At 32.8% G+C, this 24720-nt stretch overlaps 1 protein-coding gene across 1 annotated transcript in view; it reads right to left on the minus strand.

Moving 5' to 3' along the window:
* Positions 1-878: 878 nt before the first annotated feature.
* LOC140438054 (dopamine receptor 2-like) overlaps positions 879-24720 on the minus strand; it is a 580832-nt gene continuing 556990 nt past the window's right edge. The window contains exon 3 of the mRNA XM_072527766.1: positions 879-965. Coding sequence (XP_072383867.1) covers positions 879-965 — 87 coding nt within the window. The remainder of the gene's footprint in view (positions 966-24720) is intronic.

The following is a 24720-nucleotide window of genomic DNA, read 5'->3' on the forward strand; positions in this document are numbered from 1 at the left end:
GGCAGAAATTTGTTGTTAACAATTTAATTGTTTAAATTTGTATAACTAATAAACTAATAAAGATATATCCTTTTTTTAAAACATGTTTTGTTTCTTTTAACAAAACAAACCAAACTTTAAAAAATAAAAAAAAAAAACGCCTCTTTGCCCACAGACTATAAGATATCTGAATCGTATTAGTGTGTCTTAGAAGAGGCATAGAATTTTATGTGTGAATTACTTTACAAATGAAAGGGTCCTAAGATGAGCTAATATCCAAATAGAACGACTAGATCGAGTTAAACAGCGAAATGTTTTGGTCAATATTCTATTACAACTATTAAAATACTATCTTAATGGACAAAATTAAAGCTTAAAGTCCACTTAGTCTTGAGCATAACCACAACTATAACCAGCATGAATACTAGCTGCATACCGTATGACATCAAAATAAGAAGAAAGTTTTTTTTTAGAAAAAAATATTAATGTACTAATTTTTTATTTGAGGCACTTTATAAAAGAAATTTTGTAACATATTTTAGTGCTTTTGCCAAAACTTAAAAATATACTCTATAATAAAAACGAATAATAAAAGGTTAAATATATTCACACCACTTTAGTTCAGTACATGGGATACCATATACCATTTATATTTTAATATATATCAGAAAATTTAGTTTGCCTTGGAAGTAACTCTTACCTTACGCCTTATATTCTATCTATGGCACGCTTTTTACAATAAAAAATAAAAATCACAATTCGGTTCATTGGTTTCACGACAATCTTAACGTACTGGGAGAGGGCGTACAGGATCGAAGCATACGGTGAGGAGGAGATCCAGGCGATCCTGTGGAAAGACTAGGTGATGGAAGCCTTCGCAGTGTCCTAACCGAGGAATGTCACAATGGATAGAGCTCGTGTTGGCCGACTGACGAGTATGTGCAAGTACTTGGTGTGGGTTCGAGAGAGTGCGAGTTGAAGTATTGCTGAAACACAAAATAAAAAATTAGGTCTGGTCAGGGTGTTGAAGGTAACAAAAACTTGACAATCTATTTTTTTTTGACTAAACTTCAGAGACAAAATAATAATAAAAAAATATGGTGAATGCACATCATTTCCTCAATTTTGGTGGAGTCACTTAATACAATTTTTTGCATATAAATGTATGATGCAATAAATCATACGAAATTACATTTTACCATATACACTTCCGCAAGAAATTAACGCACCACTTTTAAATATTTAAATATTTTATTAGCGTTAATAAAAATTTCCATTATAATGTTATATTTTGCAAGCCCCTTGTATATGCTATTCGTACACTCTATACTTATTGACTGTGTTTTATCGCTATAGTTTTTTTTGCAACAAAACAAAAAGAAGCAAAAAATGTACTAAGTCTATAAATATACTAATTTGCAAGTGTTCACGAATTTTATTCGGCTACTGTTTAATTGTTGATTATTGTTAATTGTGTTTATTATGGAGCGTCAATCACGTAATTTAACCCGAGATGAATGTGCCCAAGCAGTGATACTGTCGGAAGAAGGTTGGAGTTACCGAATAATTGGTCGTCGGTTGAATGTGTTCCACACATCCGTCTCACGAGTGTCTCCTAATTTTTATTTTTTGTTAGGTACATTTTACGAAGTTTGTAGGTTCTTAATTAGGTAGTATTTTTTATGTTTAAGTTTGGAAGAATTTTATTTTTTTTTATTTAAAAGTATAAACGATTCTTATTCAGATTTTTTTCTTCTTTCTTGTCTTTTGTTATAAGCTTTTTCCATAAAATTTGTCCAATTTTCAGTGACAATAAAGCATATTACTTATTTACTTACTTATTTATTTGTATTGCTATTAAGGCTAAACAATAACCAAAAAATATATTTTAGAGCATTATAATAAATATGCTCTAGAGATGGGATTGCAATAAATCTTAATTCCTATGGTCAACAAAACAATGTCGTTATCTGTATATAGCTTAGCTATAGAAAGAATACCACTAGAGCTGAATTCTTTCGATACCGTAGTTATCTGGAATGAATCAATTTTTCCCGTAGTGGGAGTGTGGCTCTTAATAATAGACTAATAATAATAATAATATTAGTTTAACAATAAAATCCCAAAAAATTACCTTTCAAGTTTACATCAATTGTAATATATTGAATTAAATGAATAATTGTCAAGTTTTTGTTCATAATTACTTAGTTCAAATGTAAAACAACATATATACAGATTTTTAAAAAACAATTTCCAAATTAAAATACCATACGTTTTGTATATCGACAATACGGGTGTAAACAGTGCAAACATATTCAAAGTAGGAATTTGAGTTGAGTGTCATAATAAGAAAAATAGAAGAGTATATACAAAGATATTCATACAAACAAGTGCAAGTTGATTTTTATACTTATACAGGGTGTGAATCGGGTTAAAAATAATCTAGTGGGTTATATAGGGGCTACCTAAATATATAATATAACACTTACCAATACGTATATTCTAAATAAATAAAAAATACATTATTTTTTAATTATGTGTTACTGTTTTATTATGTACAATTTAATGTATATAACATAACTTTGTAGCATTTTAAATTTATTGGAATCCCCTCGTATATGTGTTACTTGAAATCTCCTTATATATGCATTATAATAACGAAGAATTTTTTCAATGTTTCTTAGTCTGTATCCTTCAATTTAAAACCCAAATAATCTTTCGTTCTTTTTAGGTCGCCGCCGTCGATAATAAATCATTTTATTGTTTGTTTATGTCATAGGTGCAAATTTCTTCGATATTTCTTTGTTCAAACCTCCCGATATTGCGTTTTCAAATTAAGAATTTACGTCTTAATTTCCGTTGTGTCTTGTTTATGTGCCTTAAACCCAAAGTGTTTTGTTTATTCCAAATTATGCGATCAATTTTTTAAGATAATTTCGTCACTTTCGTTGGAGCCGCGGTGAAGAGCGGTGGTCTTCAGCGTTATGTCCAAATTTTACGTCAAATTTGAAATGTTCCTCGTTGTTCGTCTTTTTTTATGAAAAATGTGTAAAATATAGTAGCAGTTTAATGGTTCAGTTACAGTTTTAAGTGAGTTTTGAAATGTTGCCATTGTATCCAGTTGTACCTTTTCCTGTTTTTAAAAAGCCAAGTCCAGTTTAGTTTACAAGGTTTGTGTTCCAGTGACCCATTTACCTTTTTGTTCGTGTGTCAGAGATTCCCAGCTATTGTTGAGTTTTTAAGAAGTCCAGTTTACAGCGCAAGTGTAATTTTTGTGAAATCCAGGTAACTTCCAAATTTTAAAGTAAAGACAGACATTTTTTTAATAATAAGAATTTGCTTTCATAACAAAAAAGATTTGTAATAATTAATAAATTGTAAAATTTTAGGGTTTGACTTTAGCTGTCAATTTATTTGTTCAGTTTTTTTTTTAATTTAATGTTAACTCACGACAGCTCGTTTTATTATTTTTGATTTTAGTTTGTTTTATTTTTAAAAAAAGGTTAATCTCTGTGCGGTAAATTTTGTAAGTTTATAATAGTATCTCCAACTCCTGGAATTTGTAAACAGATGAAACATGTAAGTCTTTTTTGTATTTTTGTATTTTGCGACTATTGTTGTATTATTTTTTCACTGTCTATTTTGTAACTGTTTGTGGTGACACAAAAATAAATGTTAAATTTTGTTTCTTAACATTTTGTTTATTCTTTTTTTAACTAACCCCTTTTTTTGAGTTTCCATTTGGAAAAGATATGTTTTTTATGTTTAATAATTATATCCCAAGTTACAACTAGTTGTTGTAATAGTTATAATTAGGCACCTTGAAGTGGCGCTCTTTATAAATTACTAGAGGTGTTTCCTGTTTCTTTTTATTTTGTCCCAAGAGATTCATGACCGTTTGTTTCATATTTTTGTAGTTGCCCCAATTCAAACCCCCTTGTCTTTTACTTATCCACGACCCCAGCTCTCCTACCAAAACCTGAGTGCCGTTCGCATATGTTTCGATTATTTTGCTTGCCCTTCTCCACCCCCAGTAGTTTCTTCCCCCAATTTTCTACCCCTTGTATTAATGCCCCGTGTGGTAGGCAAAATATATATCGTTACAACTTTTACATAATAAATTTCTAATTCGAAAAATCTATCGGTAGCAAATGGACATGAACAAGTCAAAACAGTGTTACTATAAATGAAATACCTTATATATTTTATTATCTAATGAAATTAAAATAGTCTACTAAGATATGAGAGTGGAAAATAGATTTTCAGTAAGTAGAAGCTATTAAACTATAAAAAAAAGTTATAATAAATACCAAGAGCGAAAGACAAAATTATTATAGATAAATAAAGGTAGAGAAGAAGAAGAAAATCTATCTATTGTCTACATAAAATTTGTAATTTTGTAATACGTTAAAGTACTTTTTAAAAAAATATTTGTTTTTTGCATTTACAATGTAAAATACCTATTTGTCTATTTATTGTTAACATAGGTATAGGTTTTACCCAGTATAAAGTTGTATTTGTTAACATATTTGTAATCTAATATTCATATTCATGAAATTGTTTATTGGGTTTGAAGTGCATTAAGGAATAATTTGTGTTTTAACGTAAAGGCGGGTACACATATGCGAGCAGAACTGTTCGCGAACCGCTTGTGAACGCTATATTCGTTAATTTGTACGACGGGACGAACCGCTTGCGAGCTGTTCGTTCGTTGCTCGTCAGGAACCACAGCCTGTCGGTTTTTGGGACGAACACAAAGAATGTTCGCAGAACTACAAATTGTGTCTATAAATTGTTTCTGGTAAGTGTGCGATGAGATCATTCGGTTAAACAAAATTGCTGAACGAGCGCGGCTTATTCAAAAGTAACGAGAGAAATTAATAACAGATAATCTAAACAAAATACCGAAATGTTTAGAATAACGAAGTAAATTAATTCTCGGTTTGTTATTAGATACTTAGGGTATCGGATAGCCTGAACATAAACATATTTTCAACGAACTCTTCGCGAACAGCTCACGAGCAGTTCGCAAACAGTTCGGCTTGCATATGTGTACCCACCTTAAGATTAACAAAAGGTTGTTTGAAAGAAGTCGGAAATTTGGAGCTTCTTCTTCTTTGAGTACCGTACCCAAGTTTTAGGCGTGGGTAGCTTCTATGACGTTCTCGATCTTGCGGGGCATGTAATAATTCATCTGCTGATAAGCCAGTCCGTTGACAAATATTTCGGAGCCATGAGTATTTCTTCCTACTAATTCCTCTTTTTCCCTCGATCTTTCCATTGAGTATCAACTGCATTATCCTGTATCTGCTTTCTCTCATTATATGACCCATTATATTCGAGTTTTCTCTTTTTTATCATCTTTATTAGGTCGCCTTCACCTTGACCTACTCTGTTCAAGACTTCTCTGTTTGAAATGTGTTGAACCCATGATATTCTGAGCATTCTACGATATAACCACATCTCGAAGGCTTCTAATTTGTTCATCATGTCAATCTTCATAATTCAGGTTTCACATCCATACAGGATACACATAACATTTTAGGAACTTAATTCTCAGCTGGAGAATCGTAGAGCCTAGCTTGGAGTTCTTAGAAAATGTTAAAGTACTTATAACTGGGAGATTTGAAGACGTTGAAATGAATGAAGAAAGAGGCATATTTGTTTTGACCAATAAAAAGAAAGAAAAGTTGATTGATGGAAGGGAGTGTTAAGCCAAGAGAGTTGTTAGAATGAAAAAAAACGACAATGAGTGTAGAGACAGTGTAGAAAGTTGATTCCCGATAACTGAAAAAAGCGGTTTGTGTTTAAGAAAAAAAAGTAAAAAAGTGATGGTTTTCGTTAACCATAAGCCTTGTAGATATCCGTAAAAGTAACAAGTACAAAGTAATATTTTTTGAAAAGTTAAAATTAAATTCAGTGATAAGTGATAGCAGTTGTAAGGTATTCAGATATACCTTTATATTTCTTTCTAACAATATTCTCCGTTGCAAGGACTTTTGTTTAATCGACGCATAAAGACTTCAGTGTATTTTGACAGGAACTTTTACATAAACAATTTTGTAATATTTTTGAATTATTTCTTGCAACCATAATTCATTATTGGATCTATACTGGGTAACTTTCTATTTTAAAATAATTTGCGGTATTTTTTTATATGCCTTTTTATATTTAATTACTTACTCTTTTTATAGATTGTTTGTTTTTTCCAATTTATGCTGTCATTAAAGTTTGTGTTTATTTCTTTGGTATAAACATTTTTTTAAATACGGTTATATTTTATGTTTGAGTTTTATTTATCAAGGAGCTTCCTCTGAGTATTTGTTTTGCATTTCTGTGATTGAATGACGTAAAACCCTGGGATTATTTACTAATTTGAGCTAGCCCAAAAAAAAATTTTTCTTTCATTAATTATTAATTTAAAATAAATATAAGTATAATTTTTTAGAAACAAATACGTAAAGAAAGAAGTAGAAACAAAACAATATATACAAGCTATAAGCTCCCGAAGGAGCTGAAGCTGTTTTCGCTTTAAGATCCTTTTTGTGGATGTGTGTTAATTTAACTATGTTATTGCAAAATAAACTTCCTGCTGTAATATTCTTGGTCCATCATTTACCTCTTCTTCTAGCTCAAAGGTGTTATGTCTTTGATCTTCAAATAGTTTTTCTAGATATTCTTTCCACGTTCTTATTTTACTCTGTTTATCCAAGATGATGTTTCCGTCAGAATCAGTTATATGTCCTTTCTGCCTTTATCTTAGTCCCCCTGTGAGTTCTTTAACTGTCCTATGTACATTGTGACTATCGTACTTTGACTGCAGAGTCTCAATTTCTTTGCACCTGTCCCTTGCTTCTTTTTCTTTCGCTTCTCTGATTTTCGTTCTTATTAATATATTTATGGTTTTATATTTGTCTCGGACATTTTTGGCTTCTCTTCTCTAGTCCATTAGTTTCAGGATCTCATCTGTCATCCATGATTTTTTCTTCATTAATCTATCTGTCTTTAAGTGTTTATCCTTTACATTTTGCACTATTTCTGTAATATGTTTTGGCATGGTATAACGTGGCTTGGACTCTTATCCTCGTATCAAGGACTTTCAGTATACGTAGGTCGTATGATTGTGCTTTCCTTTCTTGCACTGTTTTGAGTTTGACTCAAAATACTCCCACCAGTGGAACGTGGTCTAACTCCAAGTCTGCTCCAGGATAAGTTTTGACAGATTTTAAAATTTCCGAAACAGATAAAGCTGTTTCGGAATATTTTATTTACTACAATATAGTATATTTGATTCCTAATAATTCCCCCGGGCCTGTCTTGAGGAGATTTCCACGTATACAGTTTGTGAGGTGGTAATTGGAAGAATGTGTTAGTGATAACTAGTTCTGAGTCTTCTGCGAATTTTTCTAAGAGTTCTCCTCTCTCGTTTCTGACTCCAAGTTCATGTTCTCCACTATACTGTGTCTTATCTCCAGCTCCAATCTTGGCATTAAAATTTCCCATAATGATGCATAAGGAGAGCAATCCCACAGAACCCATTAGAGATAGGATTTACACGATAGAATATGCGTTGGAGACAGTTAAAGGAGGCATATGTTCAGCATTCGACCCTTAGACTTTGTACTAATGATAACCTTAATATTTATTTTTTTATTCATTATATTGATAAAAGTGCACAACATTTTTTCCAAATTATTTAGACCGAAATCTGGTGTAAGCTATGGTTGTACTGTATCACCCATACTATTTAATATAAATTAAGAGTATATATTGAGAAACATTTTGCAAAGATCCAAGGGAAAAAAGGTGCTAAAATAATCATTAACTTAACTATGCATAGAAAACCAATAGTCAAGAAAAGAAAAAAGAAAGATAATTATATTAAATATTTTCGTCGAGCTATATATCACGTCTCCAACTCACGGTCTAACTCCCACACAGAAAGTAAGTTTTGTTTATATTACATTTTGGTTTTAGTTTTAATACAGCGCTTATTATGTCCGTAATATTATAGTATTTTATAATATATTCTGTAAATATTTCATTGTATTCTTTATTTACAACACTTTTCAAAAAGTAAAGCCATATATTTTACCTCAGAACTAACTAAAACACAAAGACAAACTACTTCAAACTCGCTACTTTTGTCTCAAATGTTGAACTAACTTTATGCCAATAACGACGCAAAATTTGTTACTGCCAAACGATAAAAAATTTTCAAATTCTTTTTGTCAAATACTACAGTATTTAAGCATTTATATTTTAAAGAAGTAAATAAAGCAGTTTTTGCTATATTCAAAACCAGTTAAAATAAAATAAAACGATATGTAAATATTAATATGTGTATTTGAAATTTTTAAAGAGACTGCTAGTAAGAAATCCCTTTTGATTTATCAGTATGTACATACAAAGCCAAAAAGTACACAGCATAATTAATGAATGGTTTATTTGAGTGTCGCCAGCCAATAAGGCAGTGAAGGGTAGAGGGTAAATAACGGTCATCCTGCAAGCTATCAATTACTCAAACAATGGCTTGTCAAGCTTTCACAGAAGACGAATATATACCATTAAAGTAACTCCAATACCCAGTATTATTCTCTCCTTTCTGAGACGCTGCCTGGCGGATATTAGCTGAGACAATAGAGGACCTATAACTCGAATATTACGATCTCTTGACATTTTTCCCATGATTAACTATCTGGCACTGACGTTTTTTCCTATACAGAAATAGATGAACTTGATTTACGGAACATTAACAAAATTCAACATAACATTTTTCAGATAACTCTTAAGTTCTCATTTTAGTTTTCTAAACGATTTTTCACAAATATAAAATAATTTAAAATTACGTGCATAACTCAAATTACACGTGATAGAAAAATTTGTTGAATACGTTTTTTGATATTATTGATTACATATTTAATTCCAACTATTTTTTAGTAAAGGCGCGTTTACAAAAACCGTGATGTTCTTCTCCTCTCATGCCTTATCTACTGACTTTTATTGACTGTTATTATTTATAGCATTTTTAAATGTAGCAAGAGGCTTCTACACCTTAGAAGTTTCCTTACAAATTGTGATTACCCCTATAAGTTCTCGGATTGTTATATGGTCAATTCCATATGATGTTTGATCTTCTTGAAGTCTTGTTTGTGTGTAATGCTTCGAAATCGTAATAACTTCGTTCTGAAGTTTCCTGTGTACTACTTTATTTTCCTTTGCCTTATTTGCAAATACTAGTGGTATTTTGATTTCTTTTTAATTACTACATTTTTCACATGGTGATAACGTGATTTAACTATCACAGTTAATTTATTTCAGCACTTAGCTCTTCTTTGGTTTTACATCTCTGCTTCATATTCTTTGGTAATTTTTTGCATAGACATCTTTAGTATGTCTAGAAATTTTTCCCTACACAGAGTAATTTATTAAATCAGTTAGAATCAAAAAAATCCCATCCAAAAAATTTCTTTAACAGAAACAATGTCGATTTAAAGTATTCAGAATATATTACACTATGCATCCTGAAAATACCGCCAAAAGTGGCAGTTCAGTCTTAATTAGATAAACAATTATGCACCACACATAGATAGGCTATCAAATAGGGGAAATTCAAGCTACTGCTGTCAATGTCAGGACTAAAACATATGAGATAATCGTAGTAGCACCATGGCAAGAACCAATATTCAGATCTCATGAAGAGTATTGGCCAGAGACTTATAATTGGGGGCGACTTTAACGCCAAGCATACTATTGGAGGTCTAGGTTCATAACGACAAAAGGGAAACAACTCCTACAAGCAATAAATAAGCTAAAATGTGAAGCACTTTTTGCTGGAAAGCCTACATATTGACATACGGATCGAAATAAAACAAGAGATGTAATTGATTTTATCATAATTAGAAATGTCTCAGTAAACTATATGCACGTCGAGGAAGCATGCAATATAAATTCCGACCACTCTTCTATTCTATTCACAGTCACAAATAGTGCTAGTCAAAGGAAAACTGCTGTTAGACTCTTGAATAAACGGATTAATTGGGAAAGCTTTCAGCTCCAACTTGAAGAAGCAATAAATTTCTCTGTTCCATTAAGAACCAAAGAACAACTTAATGCAGAGAAGGAAAGATTTGTTAAAGGCATTCAGCAAGCTGCATAATTGCTGAGATCTGAGAACAAAGGCATCGAATCTATGAAAAGAAAAGACTCAGAAGGATCTGGCATCAATCTAGAGCTCCAGTTGATAAAAATAGACTAAACAACGCTACGCAGCAACTTAAAGAGAAGGAAGACAATAAAAAATCCAAACAATTAACAATGAGACAATTAGTGACTATCTGAGTGAATTGTCAGTGATTTTCTCTCCATCAGGTTGTATCTGCTTCAAGATACAGCCCGACATCTTTTAAAGAAATACCAGTATAAATATTTATTTGTAAATATTGATCGTATATTTGTAGAACACTATTTGAAGGTTATCTGATAATTTTAAGTGTTTTGTTTGCCTTAAACTTTCAGGAGATATTTATGTGCGATTCCCAGTAACAAACATATTCGTTTAGAAAGTCAATGATACAAGAGAGACTTAAAATAAGAGAAAAACCCTTATCAAGTTTCCTACTTCTCGAATTGCATCCCGCTGATATATAACAAAACAATCCTGTGCTGGTTTGAAGTGCGGACTAATCTCTGGAGGAATCGCCAGAAATATTTCCCGTGACGATGAAATATACTCCGGAACCAAGTGCTTCGTTACTGGACGAAAACAAAAGACGGCGTGGGGTCCTAAGTCGGACGGCGTTATCTCCGAATGTTGGATTGGGACTTGTCTATTTAGTTGTTGGCAAGAAAAAGCAATCGAATGGTCACTGGAGGTTATTCAGTTTTATAACTATAAAAATTAAATCAATCGTTTTAAAATTTATGTATTTTTGATAAACTAGAAGATATTGTTAATATATGAAACTTTTGTTTAGAAGTTAGCATCAACTGCAAAGTATTATTCAGTATTTAAAATTTACTTTGATTGAATTTACTTGACGTAATAAATATACAGGGTTAATGCAAACAGTTAGTACATTATTTGGTCAAGTAACAAAAAATTAAGAAAAGAAACAGTGAGGTTCTTTTAAAACATCGGTAAAAGTTATATTTTCTTCTAAAAGAATCAAAATGATGATAGTCCACTAACACATTTTTAACGAAAAAAGTGTATTGTAGTGTTTACATACTGAAGGATTGTCAATTGTGATTGTCAACTGTCTTAAGTGAAAAGTACATATTCTATTCGAAGCCAACTAATAATCTACTTTTCTTTTCTGTTCATTGGTGGTCTTATGAAATGTTGGGTTAAACTTCATGCAACTTAATTTTTATTCTATTCTGATGGTCTGTCCATGAACGAAGTATTTTTTAATTAATCACTTTTTTCAGATCTGTATGGATTTGTATTTCCAATATGAGATGAAGCCCAGATAATGGGGATCGTTACCTTTTGGTGTAGAGTTGGTGGCAGATATTGTTTATTTCTTCAACAGAGGAATTTGTAGGTAAATGTTTAGTATAGAATGGCCTGGAGAAAGAAGAAGTCCATACGTTAATAGTTCAAATACTGTTATTTAAAATCAATTGAGTATATTTCAAAAGGATTGTCTAGAAATCAGGTTCAGGGATTCTGTGTTATAGAATTATCATAAATCAGTGTTGAAAGCTAGAAAATTATATCTCCATGAAGGTGTCGTACAAGTATGGATAGTAGTTGTATTTGAGAGATTGATGATATCTAATAAAAAAAGCCTGGTTACGATGGTGCTGTGAGTATGGATTTGAATCTATTTACAAGAAGTTGTTGTATATCTTTGATTAGATTTATTGTTGAGTTATTTGGATTTGCTAAGACCCTGGAAAAATATGTCATAAGAAGCTGTTAAAGCTGAAGATTTTAATGCCTGAAGATAAATATATATAGGTTCTTGAACTCCTAAGTTGAGCATAGAGCTTCATTGGAAACGTGCCATCGGGTTCTATTTTGCGCTGAGGCCATCACCTCATTCCAAAACTTTTCTTGACCTCTTACCTCGTCCATGATGGATCTTCTCCAAGTTTGTACTGGGTGACCTCTTTTTCTTCTTCCTTGAGAATTCCACTCTAGGACAATCTTTGCAATACTGGAATAATTTTTTCTGAGTATGTGACCAATCCAACCCCACTTTCTGGACTTTATTTGATGATCTACCCTTTCTTGTTCGTCCAGGTGTAAATCTTCGTTTCTGATAATGATAGGCCAGAAAATACGAACAATTCGTCGTAGACATTTATTAATAAAGATCTGCATTTCACCTGTAAGGGTTTTTGTCACTTTCCACATCCGTGGAGTAGAACAGACATGACATTTGACTGGAATATGCGGATCTTTGTCCTTTTAGTATACTCGCCAGATCTCCAAACAGGGTTAAGCATGCTTGAGTGCTTGTTGAGCTTTTCGTATCCTCATACGAATATCGTCCTCTATACCTCCGCTTGCTGTTATGACAAGTCCAAGATACGTAAAGTTTTCCACATTTTCAATCTGCATGTTGTTGATAGTAAATAGCGTGTTGTTTCTTGCATTTACTCTCATGGATTTGGTTTTACTAATATTGCCCGAAGATATAGCCGAAGCTAAATCTATTATTATCATCGATCATATACGATGTTACAGCAAAACTAAGCGATCAACTTAATACTATATTGGGAAAAAACACCCAAACACACAGCAGAAAAAGTGAAAGATGTTGTGGAAAAAATATTTTGACAGTATATTCAACAAAGAATGTGACAGAAATCAAGTTAAATTAACGAGGACATATGGTCACCCAAATACCAAACTCAGAAGTTGCTCAAGTACTTTCTTCTTCTTCTTAGTCATTAACCTGATGCAGGTATCATGAAGCTATTAACTAAATTTCCCAATGTTCCTCCACGTTTTTCTATCTTCTGCCATTCTAGCACATTCTGACAATGGAGCGCCAATGGTAGCAACAATATGGTCCGTGTATCGTGTGGGAGATCTACCTCTATTTCTTTTGCCTTCTACTTTTCCCTGGATGGTAAGTTTTTCAAGACCATTTCTTCGAAGGACATGTCCAAAATAGCTTATTATTTGTTCTGATATTTGTGTTCTTAGTCTTTTCTTTAACACATACCAAATTCAAGTACTTTAACACATACCAAAAAAGAAGTTGGACCAGAAGCAGTATTACACAGTAATTGGAAAAATAGGTGGAGATGTATGTAGTATATTTAGAAACAGAATAATAATATAAAAGAAGCAATTGTGACAAAATGATTCAAATAAAATAGAAAGAAAAAGTCAAAAACTCCCTGGATGTTGGCAGTTGAAAGAAAAGAGACACAAAATGAAATATAAAGAAATATATATATATCGACATCGGTCGATAATTCCATTGTGGTACAAGATATCCAAAAAACTTTTGTAGACAATGATATTCTTTATACTTGGAAAATATGTGGAATTATACAGGGTGAATAATAACTACGTGATATAGCAAATATACAATTTTTTAACTGGAACACCCTATATATTTTTTTAAATTTGAATTCTTCCCATAATTCTTATTCTTATAATATTTTGCTTTTATAAGGTTTTGCATTACTATATAGAGCAGTGGTTCTCAACTTGAGGGGCGTGAGAGAAGTTCAGGGGAGGCGTGAGGGTACAAAGAAAAAAAAATAAAAAATAGAAAAGTTCTTGTTAAAAAACAAAATATTTCGTATTTTACTGTCGATTTATTGACAGAAAACGGTTCCTGGAGGAAATATTGTTTTCAACATCTCTTGAAACAACAACTAAAGCCATTGACATGTTTTCTGCTGGTAAAGATTTTTTAATAATCAATGAACTTCCATAGGAGAAAGTAATTGGCATATGTATTGATGGGGCCCAAGTCATGACAGGATGTCGATCTGGATTTATGGAATTGGCAAAAAAGAAGAACCTTAGGATAATTGGTTCTCACTGTATTATTCACAGAGAAGCTTTAGCTATTCAGACTTTACCTAAACCTCTCAACATCACATTAAACTTGACAATTAAAATAGTTACCCACATCAAATCCAGCGCATTAAACACTGGGCTCTTTCAGGCACTATGTCAAGAACTGAATAGTGATCAGGAAAACCTCCTGTATCACACAGAAGTCCGGTGGTTATCCAAAGGAAATATGCTTGCAAGAATATTCAATTTAAAGTCAGAAGTTGAAATTTTGTTAATGACTTCAAAACAAGATCTTCACAGAAGATTTACAGATGATAAAAATAGCTTTTACTTGGCTTATTTGTCTGACTTTTTTAAGACATTTAATGTTCTGAATCTGAAGCTTTAAGGCCGTAAAAACCTCTTAAACACTTATGATGCAATTAAGGGGTTTATAGAAAAAATATCGCTTTGGCAACGCCGTCTTCACTGTTCCAAGCCAATATTTTCCTCTTTTCCTAAACTGAATGACCTCCTTGATGATATTCAGACCCTTCCACTACATCTAGTTTCGGATTTGAAAGAGGTCATATCACGGTATTTGGAAGAACTAAAAAATTAAATTCGAAAGTACTTTCCAGATGTTAGCTCCGAAAACTGAAAATTTATGTTGACAAGAGATCCTTTTCATATCGAAGTTGACATTCTTTCAGTTAACCTTCAAGAGCAGGCAATTGACCTAAAATGTGATTCACAAGCAAAAGCAGATTTTGCAAACATGGACTTAGAAGAATTTTGGTTAACCTAATTTCCTGTTTACCCAGAAGTGGCTTTAATATCTGCGAAGTTATTAGTCCAGTTTTCATCCACATATCTTTGCGAATCTGGTTTTTCTGCATTGGCGTATATAAAATCAAAATACCGTTCAAGGCTGGACGTTGAAAGTGACTTGAGGTGTGCTCTGACACAGTTTCAACCGAATATCGAAAAACTTGTCAAGAACAGACAATGCCAACCCTCTCATTGAAAGTGCAAAAACACTCATATAAGACTTTCAACTTTATATGCGTATTTGATTTTCTGATTATTCTTTTTCTTAAATAAATAAACAATGTTAAGTTTAATGAGACATCACTATAAACTTTCGTATTTAAATATATCTGGATTTTTATTTTGCATCACAGCTTTTGCTAACGTAGAGTTAGCATCGTCAGTTTCACAATTTCACTGTTCTAACTTGAACCAACCAATCATTGACTGGAGGGGAGGCGTGATCTATCTTCAGTGTTCAAAGGGGGCGCCAGTGCTAAAAGGTTGAGAACCGCTGATATAGAGTGTTTAACAAGTTATGACCATTTTTATTTCGAAATGCCAATGAAATCAACACCATGTATATAAAAAAGTAATGCATAAACAATTATTTATTTTATATAATAAGGTAAACAATATATTGTAGTTTTTAAATTAAGTTTAATTAAAATCATTGACTAAAATTTGTATACAGGGGGAATTACAAAACAAATTTACGATTTTCTCAATTTTTTTTAATGGATAACCTTGAGAAGAATACAAATTTAAAAAAATATATAGGGTGTCCCATTTAAAAAATTGTATGTTTGCTATACCACGTAGTTACTAATTACCCTGTAGAATGTCACATGTTTTCCAGGTATGGACAATATCTTTGCCTACATTTTTTTTAAAGTAGTTTCTAGGTTTTTTGGATATTCTATACCATAATGGATATTCTATTTATTATGCCATTTTAGATATTATATTTCACATTTAAAAACAGTTTATTTATGGCAAGGAAACCGTCGTCTACGAGTATCGTCTCCGACATTCGTGGGACTCTCAGACGCGGCAATTATGCCAGAATTTCACTAAGTTATTGTGGAATTGTTAAAATTCCGGGAGATGTTGGGATGTCGACAGAAGGAAACAGGTATTCACTAGATCAAATATTATTAATAGCCGTCATGTCAGGAGAACCGAAAACTGACAGGGGTTAACTAATAACGGATTAAATGAAAACGGTGTAGAGTTTCGTACGCAGATGAACAAATGAGGCGCACGAAGAGATTGTTAAGTAAAAGCCTCAAATGTTTCTTGTAAAGTAAAAGCGATTAATATTATTTAGAAAATAAAAAAAATTCGGTTGCCTGTAAAGTCGGTTTTACGGGCAAAGATTTTACGTGACAACGTCTTTTTCTCGGTAGAATATTTATTGATATGAATATTATTAAATTGCACAATAGGAACAAGGAATTGCTGCTATAAACTCAGTTTCTCAACTTTTGTGTCAATCTAACAATTAATCAATCAATCATAGATTACGATAATGAAATATTAGTGTACAATTATTTACCTTTATTGTTGTAGTTGTTGTAAATGACGAATCTACTCACGAATTGAAGACAAATCTCACGATCTCACGATTAAGGTCTTACATCTTACGATTTTTAAATTTTTTTTAAATTTCAAGTGTTTCTAATAAAATGCATGGGAGGAAATCAGCTTTTTTTAGATTATCACCTTGAAATATCCATAAATTGACTGTATTTTTGTATCAAAGTGGACTACTCCAATTAACTCAATTAATATACACAAAATAATATAAACAAAGCTTAAAAGGTTCTTTATGCTTTGAAAGTGGTTTATGAACAACTGAATTGTAATGTATATTTTACCGCCTTTAATAAATATGAAGTATAGACTAAATTTGGTGTAAAGAACAAACATTCAACAGACCTAATAGTAAAAACATATTGATTTAAGTGTGAATTTGAGATAATGTGCTGACAAAATGTTAAATCCTAAGAAAACAAAATTATGTTTTTATGTATATTCATTATACTTAATACTCTTGGGTAAAATACCTCATATCATATATGTCTTTAGACACAGTAAATAATTTTCATTGAAGTTTAAACTATAAAGAATGTTTACAATCATTGCTCAATATTAAATGGATAAATCCATAGCAATATTATAAAAGAATATAGGTCCCTAGGTAATTTCCTAAAATTATATCTGATACTGGTGGTTCCCCCTAAAATAGGACACTGTAAGCACTCCACATTTTCACTACAGACACAGCTGACGATACTTTCAACGATTTTCAACTTTAGCGATTCAACGCGCCTAATTCTCTAGTACCGCGGGCAGCGGACCGATCATGTTTGAGTGGGAGAGAGACGCAAGGCATTCGCCGGTCCGGCGGGCCTCTCTCTCGTTCGGTGACTCACTGTAACAGACGTGAGCGGGCGTTACACTTTTTCTTAAATGACTCCGAGCCACAACCTAATTTAAGACGTTTTCACGTCAACAAAACATGTGTTTATATTTTTTACAGAAGCAATGCGATATATCATTCCTTGTTCATATTTTTATGTCAAGTATTATAAACGATTTCTCTACAGAAAAAGAAATTCCGATTTATTGCAATAAATGTACGAAATCTAAGATTTTTCATCATCCTGTCGTTATAGCTCGCTAACTTATTCAATTCTACTAATTTTACGACATTCAAACTTCCCCCTTTCGCGACTTATTCAATTGATCATCTTCTCCAAGGAAAACCTTGAATTTCTCCTACACGCGTTCTAGTCACCGTTACGCATAATATGAATAATAAGAAATTCGGTTCTATCTCATTTTAATAATAAGTCTGAATTCAGCGCAGTATTTGGGAATTGATCAACACGGATGACATACAAATGAAAATGCGAAAAGTTTTTCATCATCAAAGAGGCCTAAAAAATTGGGTTTAGCTTTATCAAAAAGTAAAATTTGGTTGTTTATTACGTCGTTCTTTATGAAATAACGTAGTAAGTACAAGAGTAAATAAAAAATGCTTGTAAAAAATTGGTGTTTGTTAAAGATGTCTATAATTTAAAATTATTTTTGATTATACAGGGTCAGAAGGAATAACGGAATGAATCAAAGCTTTTTTTAATATGGTCACCCTCTATATTAGCATTTTTAACTATATTTATTAAAACATAAAGAGTTTTTAAAAGATTTTATAGATCTAAAATTAAAATTTTTCGAAATATGTACATTTTCGTAACTAAAGTAAATTCAATGGAAAGTCGCAGTATAGTGAAGTCGTTTTACCCTGTCGTATTTCGGATTAACGCACGAAAAATAATTTATGACTCTAGTTACAGCCACTCTGTTATGCTTTCTCTTTTCTACCTGCTTTGTGGTACCGAACTCCTACTGGTCGGCTATAGTACTTGAGGATAAATCAGCGCTACCAAAACAATTTTTTTATAAATCGGGAAAAAACGCAAATTGAATGCTTTGTGTATTAAACAAGGTATAATTACAAGGTATTAAAATCTCAATCAGAAATATCATTTATGACATGTACATAGCAAAAGAACATGTTACAAGAAAGACACTTATTCAAAAAATAAAGGACAGAGAACTTTGTGATATGGGTTTGACCAGTTTATCAAAAGTATTAAAAGCTATGGGTTTTAGATACAAAAAAAACCAATAATCGTAGTGTTGTGCGAGCTGTCCAATGTTGTTGGAAAAAGGTGGAAATTTATAAGAAACTATTTAAAAAACAAGAATTCCGAATTTGCCAGACAGATTGTGTTTCTTGACGAAACATGGATTTTTGCGAAAGGCAATAATACCAAATCATCCTGGCAAGATGATTCTACCAAATGCTATTCGAATACTAGTGCGAGTAATGGCAAAAGATATATTATATTGCATGCAGGAAATACAGAAGGTTTTATACCCAATGCTAGTCTTATATTTTCTTTGACTAAAAAAAACTGATGATTACCACAGAAATATGGACGCCGATATTTTTGAACATTGGTTTGAGGTAAAATTATTAAAAAATCTGGAAAATCCGTCATTAATAGTATTAGACAATGCTTCGTATCACACCAGAGAGGAGGAAAAGTTTCCCACAAGCAGCTGGAAAAAAAGGAGACTTAAGAAAGTGGCTGTCGGAGAAAAATATAGAACACGAACATCTAGTTTTAAAAGCTGAATTATTAAATAAGTGCAAAGAATACATTACTGAGAAAAAATTTGTCGTTGACCAAATGGCACTAAAATATGGTCATGAGGTCCTAAGACTACCACCATATCACTGCCAGTACAATCCAATTGAATTGGTGTGGGGCATCACTAAAAACTACTATGATAAACATGCATGTAGGACCACCGACGAAGCCAGCGTTTTACAACTCTGGCAAGATGCACTAAACCAAGTCAATGAGGAACAATGACGAAAATGTATTGACCATACTGAAAAAAAATTTTAGAGTCATATGAAATAGAACAAGTTATTGATGAAGTAAGACCTTTAATTATTCGTAATGATGAAGATTCAGATGAATCGGATAGCGATGATATCTGTCCATAGATTAAGACGTAGATAGAAAAATTAACACAAAATCACAAAAAAAAAAAATAAATCAAAAACCGCATGCAGGAAAGAGCCGGAGGCACGCCGCACGACGCTCTTGAATGCAAGCACCAAAAAAATTAGATTAGCAAGTAAGATAGATTAAGGCCATGACTGGAGGAATGACTGGGTATTAGACGACGGATGAAAGGATTCGATGCTTGCTCGCTCTTCACTGCACTTGGTGCAGAAAAGGGAAAGCAAGTATCGGCACACACAACCATCATTAGATCGCCGAAAAATTGCTTTGACCGGTAGTGATAAAGCCAAACGGGCTAACCTACCGCTTAAATGTAAATACACGGAAATCTTCCATTGCCTGACGGGGGATACCGCGAAATAGTCGTAACCTGGCTCCAAAGACCAGGGGGTGGAGGAAAGCCGGGACTGGTTATACCGCAGGAGGACAACCTACCTCGATGGGTTTGGGAAGGTGTGTGTGGGAAGTAGGAATAAGTCTTTTTTTATATAGATATATATTTTTATAGATATATTTATAAAATATATAAAAATAAAAATATAATACAAAATTTTAAACACCCAGTATTAACATTGGCAACTTTTTTTGAAGCTTTAATAAAAATAGAGTTTAGTACACGCTGAAAAAGAATTTTTGTTTTTTCAGCATAAATATTAACCACAATATTAATTTTTGAAGTTGCATGTGTAATATGAAAAATTTTTCAAAAACTTTAAAATATCTCAAAAACGGCTATTTTTTCGAGAATGGTATCCCAATAAAAATCGATCGAGAATTTTACGTAGATTCTAAAAAATAACAAAAAGCACAGTTTTTATTTAAAATAAGAAACTTAATGGCGACTTCCGGTACAACCGGAAGTGCTAGAAGAATGCAAATATTTAAAAAATGAAGAATGCTTTGCATAACCCATTATTCCAAATTTGTAGAAACCAGTGACGACCATAACTTTGAAAGCTTTTAACCAACATGTTGCGTGAATGACCCTGTATATTTCATACTCAATGTTTATCAATTTACACTATGATATTCAATTATTATAAAACATAATACAAAGTTATTTTATTAAAAAAATCCCTAATGTCGTATTATCAAATTAAGAAAACCGTACATTTTTAATTTGAGAACCGCTGACTACCTGAGGCAAATCTGAACAGACAGTTTTATTACTTATGCGACAGGCTAAAGCGATCCTACTATAGTTATTGTGCAAAACTGATTTTTGGTTTGTTGATTTGTAAATCGTTAGGTCGTGTGTTGATAGCATAAAGCATTTTTTTAAGAACTTATTTATTTATTGCCAATACAAAAGTTTTCCCTACTAATTCCTATAAGTATATTAAAGCATTTATAATAGCCATAAATTAAATAAAATATTTGATATATAATTTAGTATGTTAAAAGTTATAAAAACAAGGTGTGTCCGATATAATTTTGTCCTGACTATAATTATTAATTAATAATTAAAAAATAACTTTTTTTTTGTATAAATTAAAAAAAAATTCGGCCCGAGCAGATATTATTTTAGATTATGCGGATTATTCGAAACAAAAAAGAACGAAACAACGATTTTTAAGGATTAAAAACATATTTAAAAAATGTTATTGTTGAAATAACAAAGTACCTAAATTCAAGATAAAACCGTATTCAGATTGTTGATAAGTATTTTGGACTTATTTGATTTTAAAACATTGTTTTTTAGTTGTTAATGCATCTCGTTCGCACTTCCCGATAAGGAATTTTCCTCATTAACAAATAAAACAATATATTTTAGAACAAAACATGGCAAACATTTTTATCAGAACCTGATAGAAGAAAGTTTAAACTTGAATTTATTTACTTGACCTTGAGTACCTACACATTAACTGCACCTAAAACAAATCAAAATCGTTCAAAATCAATAGATAATTTTGAGTCAGCTATAAGAAAAAAGGTTCATCAATATTTCTTCCGTAATGAAGTTCCTACGATTGGCGACGTCCTAGAAGATTTAAATAATGACAATGACTTAGGTACCAAATTTTAAGAGATGTAACGATGTGCTTAACGTCCTACAGCAACAGCGTTCAACAGTTCGATCCGTGGGAGTGTCGATAATCAAGCATCCATTTCCACGACAAGATGACGAGGTGGGGTCTGGAGCGGCTATTTAAAACGAGCGGCTGGCGGAGTAAAAAGAGTCTTGTGGCTAACGCTCTAGGCTCCCTGGCTCGCTAGTGCATTGAATCTGCGAGCCAACCCGGACAGAAAGACTTCCGCAGTAAGGATTATGCTCTGTCCTTAATCAAGCAGAACTCGTGGGTATAGTGGATTGAACGTTACCGTCAAGTCTGACTCAGAGTATAACGTGGATCTGCACAATCGAATATTTTGATTGCGAGAGCGTTTGGCGCTTCCGCTGGACTGAGGTGGAAGCGAGTATAAGTCTGCATGCGATCGAATTCGCGTATTTCATTTTCTGTCAGTATAATAATATTAATTTTTCTTTTACAGACGTCCGCCGTGGAAGTCACTCTCGCGGGATCCAGGCGGGGATATAGAATATATTTTATTTTTATTTTTGTACATACGTTAGAATTAATAGATTTATTTTTATTTCAACCTGTGTTTTACTGAGTCTGTCGCCTCGAAAGAGCTACCCGTCACAGAAAACCACTTTTTACAAACTCCTTCGAAAATTAAATTTTTAATTTCAAAAACGTGGAAGAAACAGTTTGCTTTCGACAGAAATGAAATTGTGCTATGGCGAAAAGATTATCTGCAAAATATAATGCAATATAGAGCTAAAAATAGAACAATTTATTACTTGGACGAAACATGGATAAATGCTAGCCGTACAAAATCAAAAGTTTGGATGGGCTGTCGACAGGCTTAAAAATTCCTCTGGTAATTCAAAATAATATATACTTTAAATTTTTTTATTTTTGGGAAAAGGTAAGCGATTGATAATCTGTCACATTTGAAGTGTTTTATTTCAGATAAACTGTGGGCTTTTGAATCGAGCAAAAGTGAAGACTACCATGAGGAAATGGATGGGAAGTCATTTGAAAGTTGGCTCCAAATGATTTTAGAAACACGGAAAAAATGTCGCAATTGCGATGGACAATGCCCCTTATTATTCCAGAAAATTGGAAAAAATTCCCATTATGGCTACGAAAAAGGCAGATATCCAAAATTGGCTTTGTTCAAAAAACATTTCCTTTGAAGAAACGCTGTGAAAAGTGCAACTTTTAGAAATCGTTAAACAACATAAAGGCGGATATAATAAGTACATAGTAGATGAACTAGTAAAGAGCACAAATAAAAGAGTATTAAGGTTGCCACCGTACCACTGTGAGCTCAATCCAATAGAGCCTGTATCGGCGAGAAGTTGTAAGTCAAGAATTATGTTCCTGCCAATAACACAACATTTAAATTTGCTGACATTAAAAAATTATTCCAGACATCCTTACGACTTTGTTAACAGAGAAGCATTGTATGAGACCATGGTAGAAATGGGAGTACCTGGAAAGCTGGTACGATTAGTACAGGTGAGCACAGAGAACGCTTACGCACGGATCAGAATTGGCAGCACCACGTCGGAGGAATTCCTCATTGACACCGGGCTTAGACAAGGAGATCCTCTCGCCCAAACGGATTTGCCGCCCAACGATCAAAAATACTATTGGCGTTTGCGGATCACTTGGACACAATTGCACAATCCACCAGAGATGCAAAAGAATTTTTCACCCTATTCGAAAATGGAGCCAAGGAAGTTGATCTGAAGGTCAACGAGGACAACACCAAGGACGTGGCAGCCAGGATCATTGCAGGAGACAGGGCATATTATTTTCACTAATGACCGTACTTAAATACGTAATTACCGTACCGAAAATACTCTCAATACCAGCAAAAATAAGAGTGTACAAGACCATAATTCGTCCCGCAATAACGTATGGAAGCGAGACATGGACTCTGAATCAGCGGGAAACGACAAAATTACTGGTACTGGAAAGAAAGATACTGAGGACCATCTATGGGCCTTGCAGAGAAGAGACAACAGGAGAATGGAGAAGAAGACACAATGATGAACTCCAGATAGTATATGGAGATGAAAACATAGTACGCTACATTAAAGCAAACCGAATAAGATGGGCGGGCCACGTACTAAGATTGAGTGACGAAAGACTCCTGAACACCACATTCTGGGAAAGGCCCATTGGCAGAAGGTCAGTTGGTCGCCCAAAAAAGAGATGGAAGGACGCAGTAACCAGTGATCTACTCAAAATGGGAATACAGCAGTGGGAAATAGCTGCTCAGGACCGACAACAATGGAGGAAAATAGTAAACGCGGCCAAGACTCACATAGAGTTGTAGAGACAAATGATGATGATGAAAAAATTATTCCATGAAGCTATATCTCCTGTAACCATGGAAAATGGAAAAGCTGCGTCAGACATGTAAAAGAAGAAGTAGAGTCAAAAATGTGGGAGTTGAACAATTTAATTGAAGACCAAATTGAGCTTCTCATTATTAACATTAATAATGACAACAGTACATCATATTCTGAAAGTTAATAACGCAAATACGGTAATTTTATAAACTTTCTTTTTTCTGCATACATATTTTATTTTGTGGACAAACACCAGTAGGAAGAAGGTCAAAGGGAAGACCCAAACTTAGATACATGGAACAAGTGGAACAAGATCTGAAAACACTTAAGATTACCAACTGGAAAAACAAAGCAAGGAACAGAACAGAATGGCGGAAAATCCTAGAACAAGCCAGGACCCAGAAAGGGTTGTCGAGCTACTGATGATGATCATACTTTATTTTGTGGTTAATAGCTCTCAATTTTGTAAATCCAAATCAGCACCAATTAAGATTTTGTTTGGAGATGATATTGTAGACAAATTATATACATGCAGCAAATATCTTGTAGCAGTTGAAACTTTGTTAGGTTGGACTCTTATGAGCAAGGTGCCGGCAGTTGCTTCTAATTTTAGTACAAGTATTATTACATTTTCGTTGTTTGTTAATAATTCTTCTGTAGCGAAACTTTGGGAGCTTGATATTATTGGGATAACCGACCCTGTAGAAAAAATTACACGAGAAGTGGCGGCCAAAGAGGCTAAAAATTTTTTCTATGAGATTGTACGATGTGACAGCGAAGGCAGATATGAAGTTATGTTACCTTGGTTGAACGAGCATCCTTTAATTTCAGATAATTTACTTGTCGCTAGGAGAAAGTTAGATAATACTTTAAACAAGTCGAGTTTGTACGAACGAAGCAAACTGTATTGAATAAAACTTTAAAGTCACATTTGTGTATTTTAATACAAAAGTAATTTTTTGTAATAAAAATTT

The sequence above is a fragment of the Diabrotica undecimpunctata genome, chromosome 4 (assembly GCF_040954645.1).
Source record: "Diabrotica undecimpunctata isolate CICGRU chromosome 4, icDiaUnde3, whole genome shotgun sequence".
Taxonomy (NCBI): domain Eukaryota; kingdom Metazoa; phylum Arthropoda; class Insecta; order Coleoptera; family Chrysomelidae; genus Diabrotica; species Diabrotica undecimpunctata.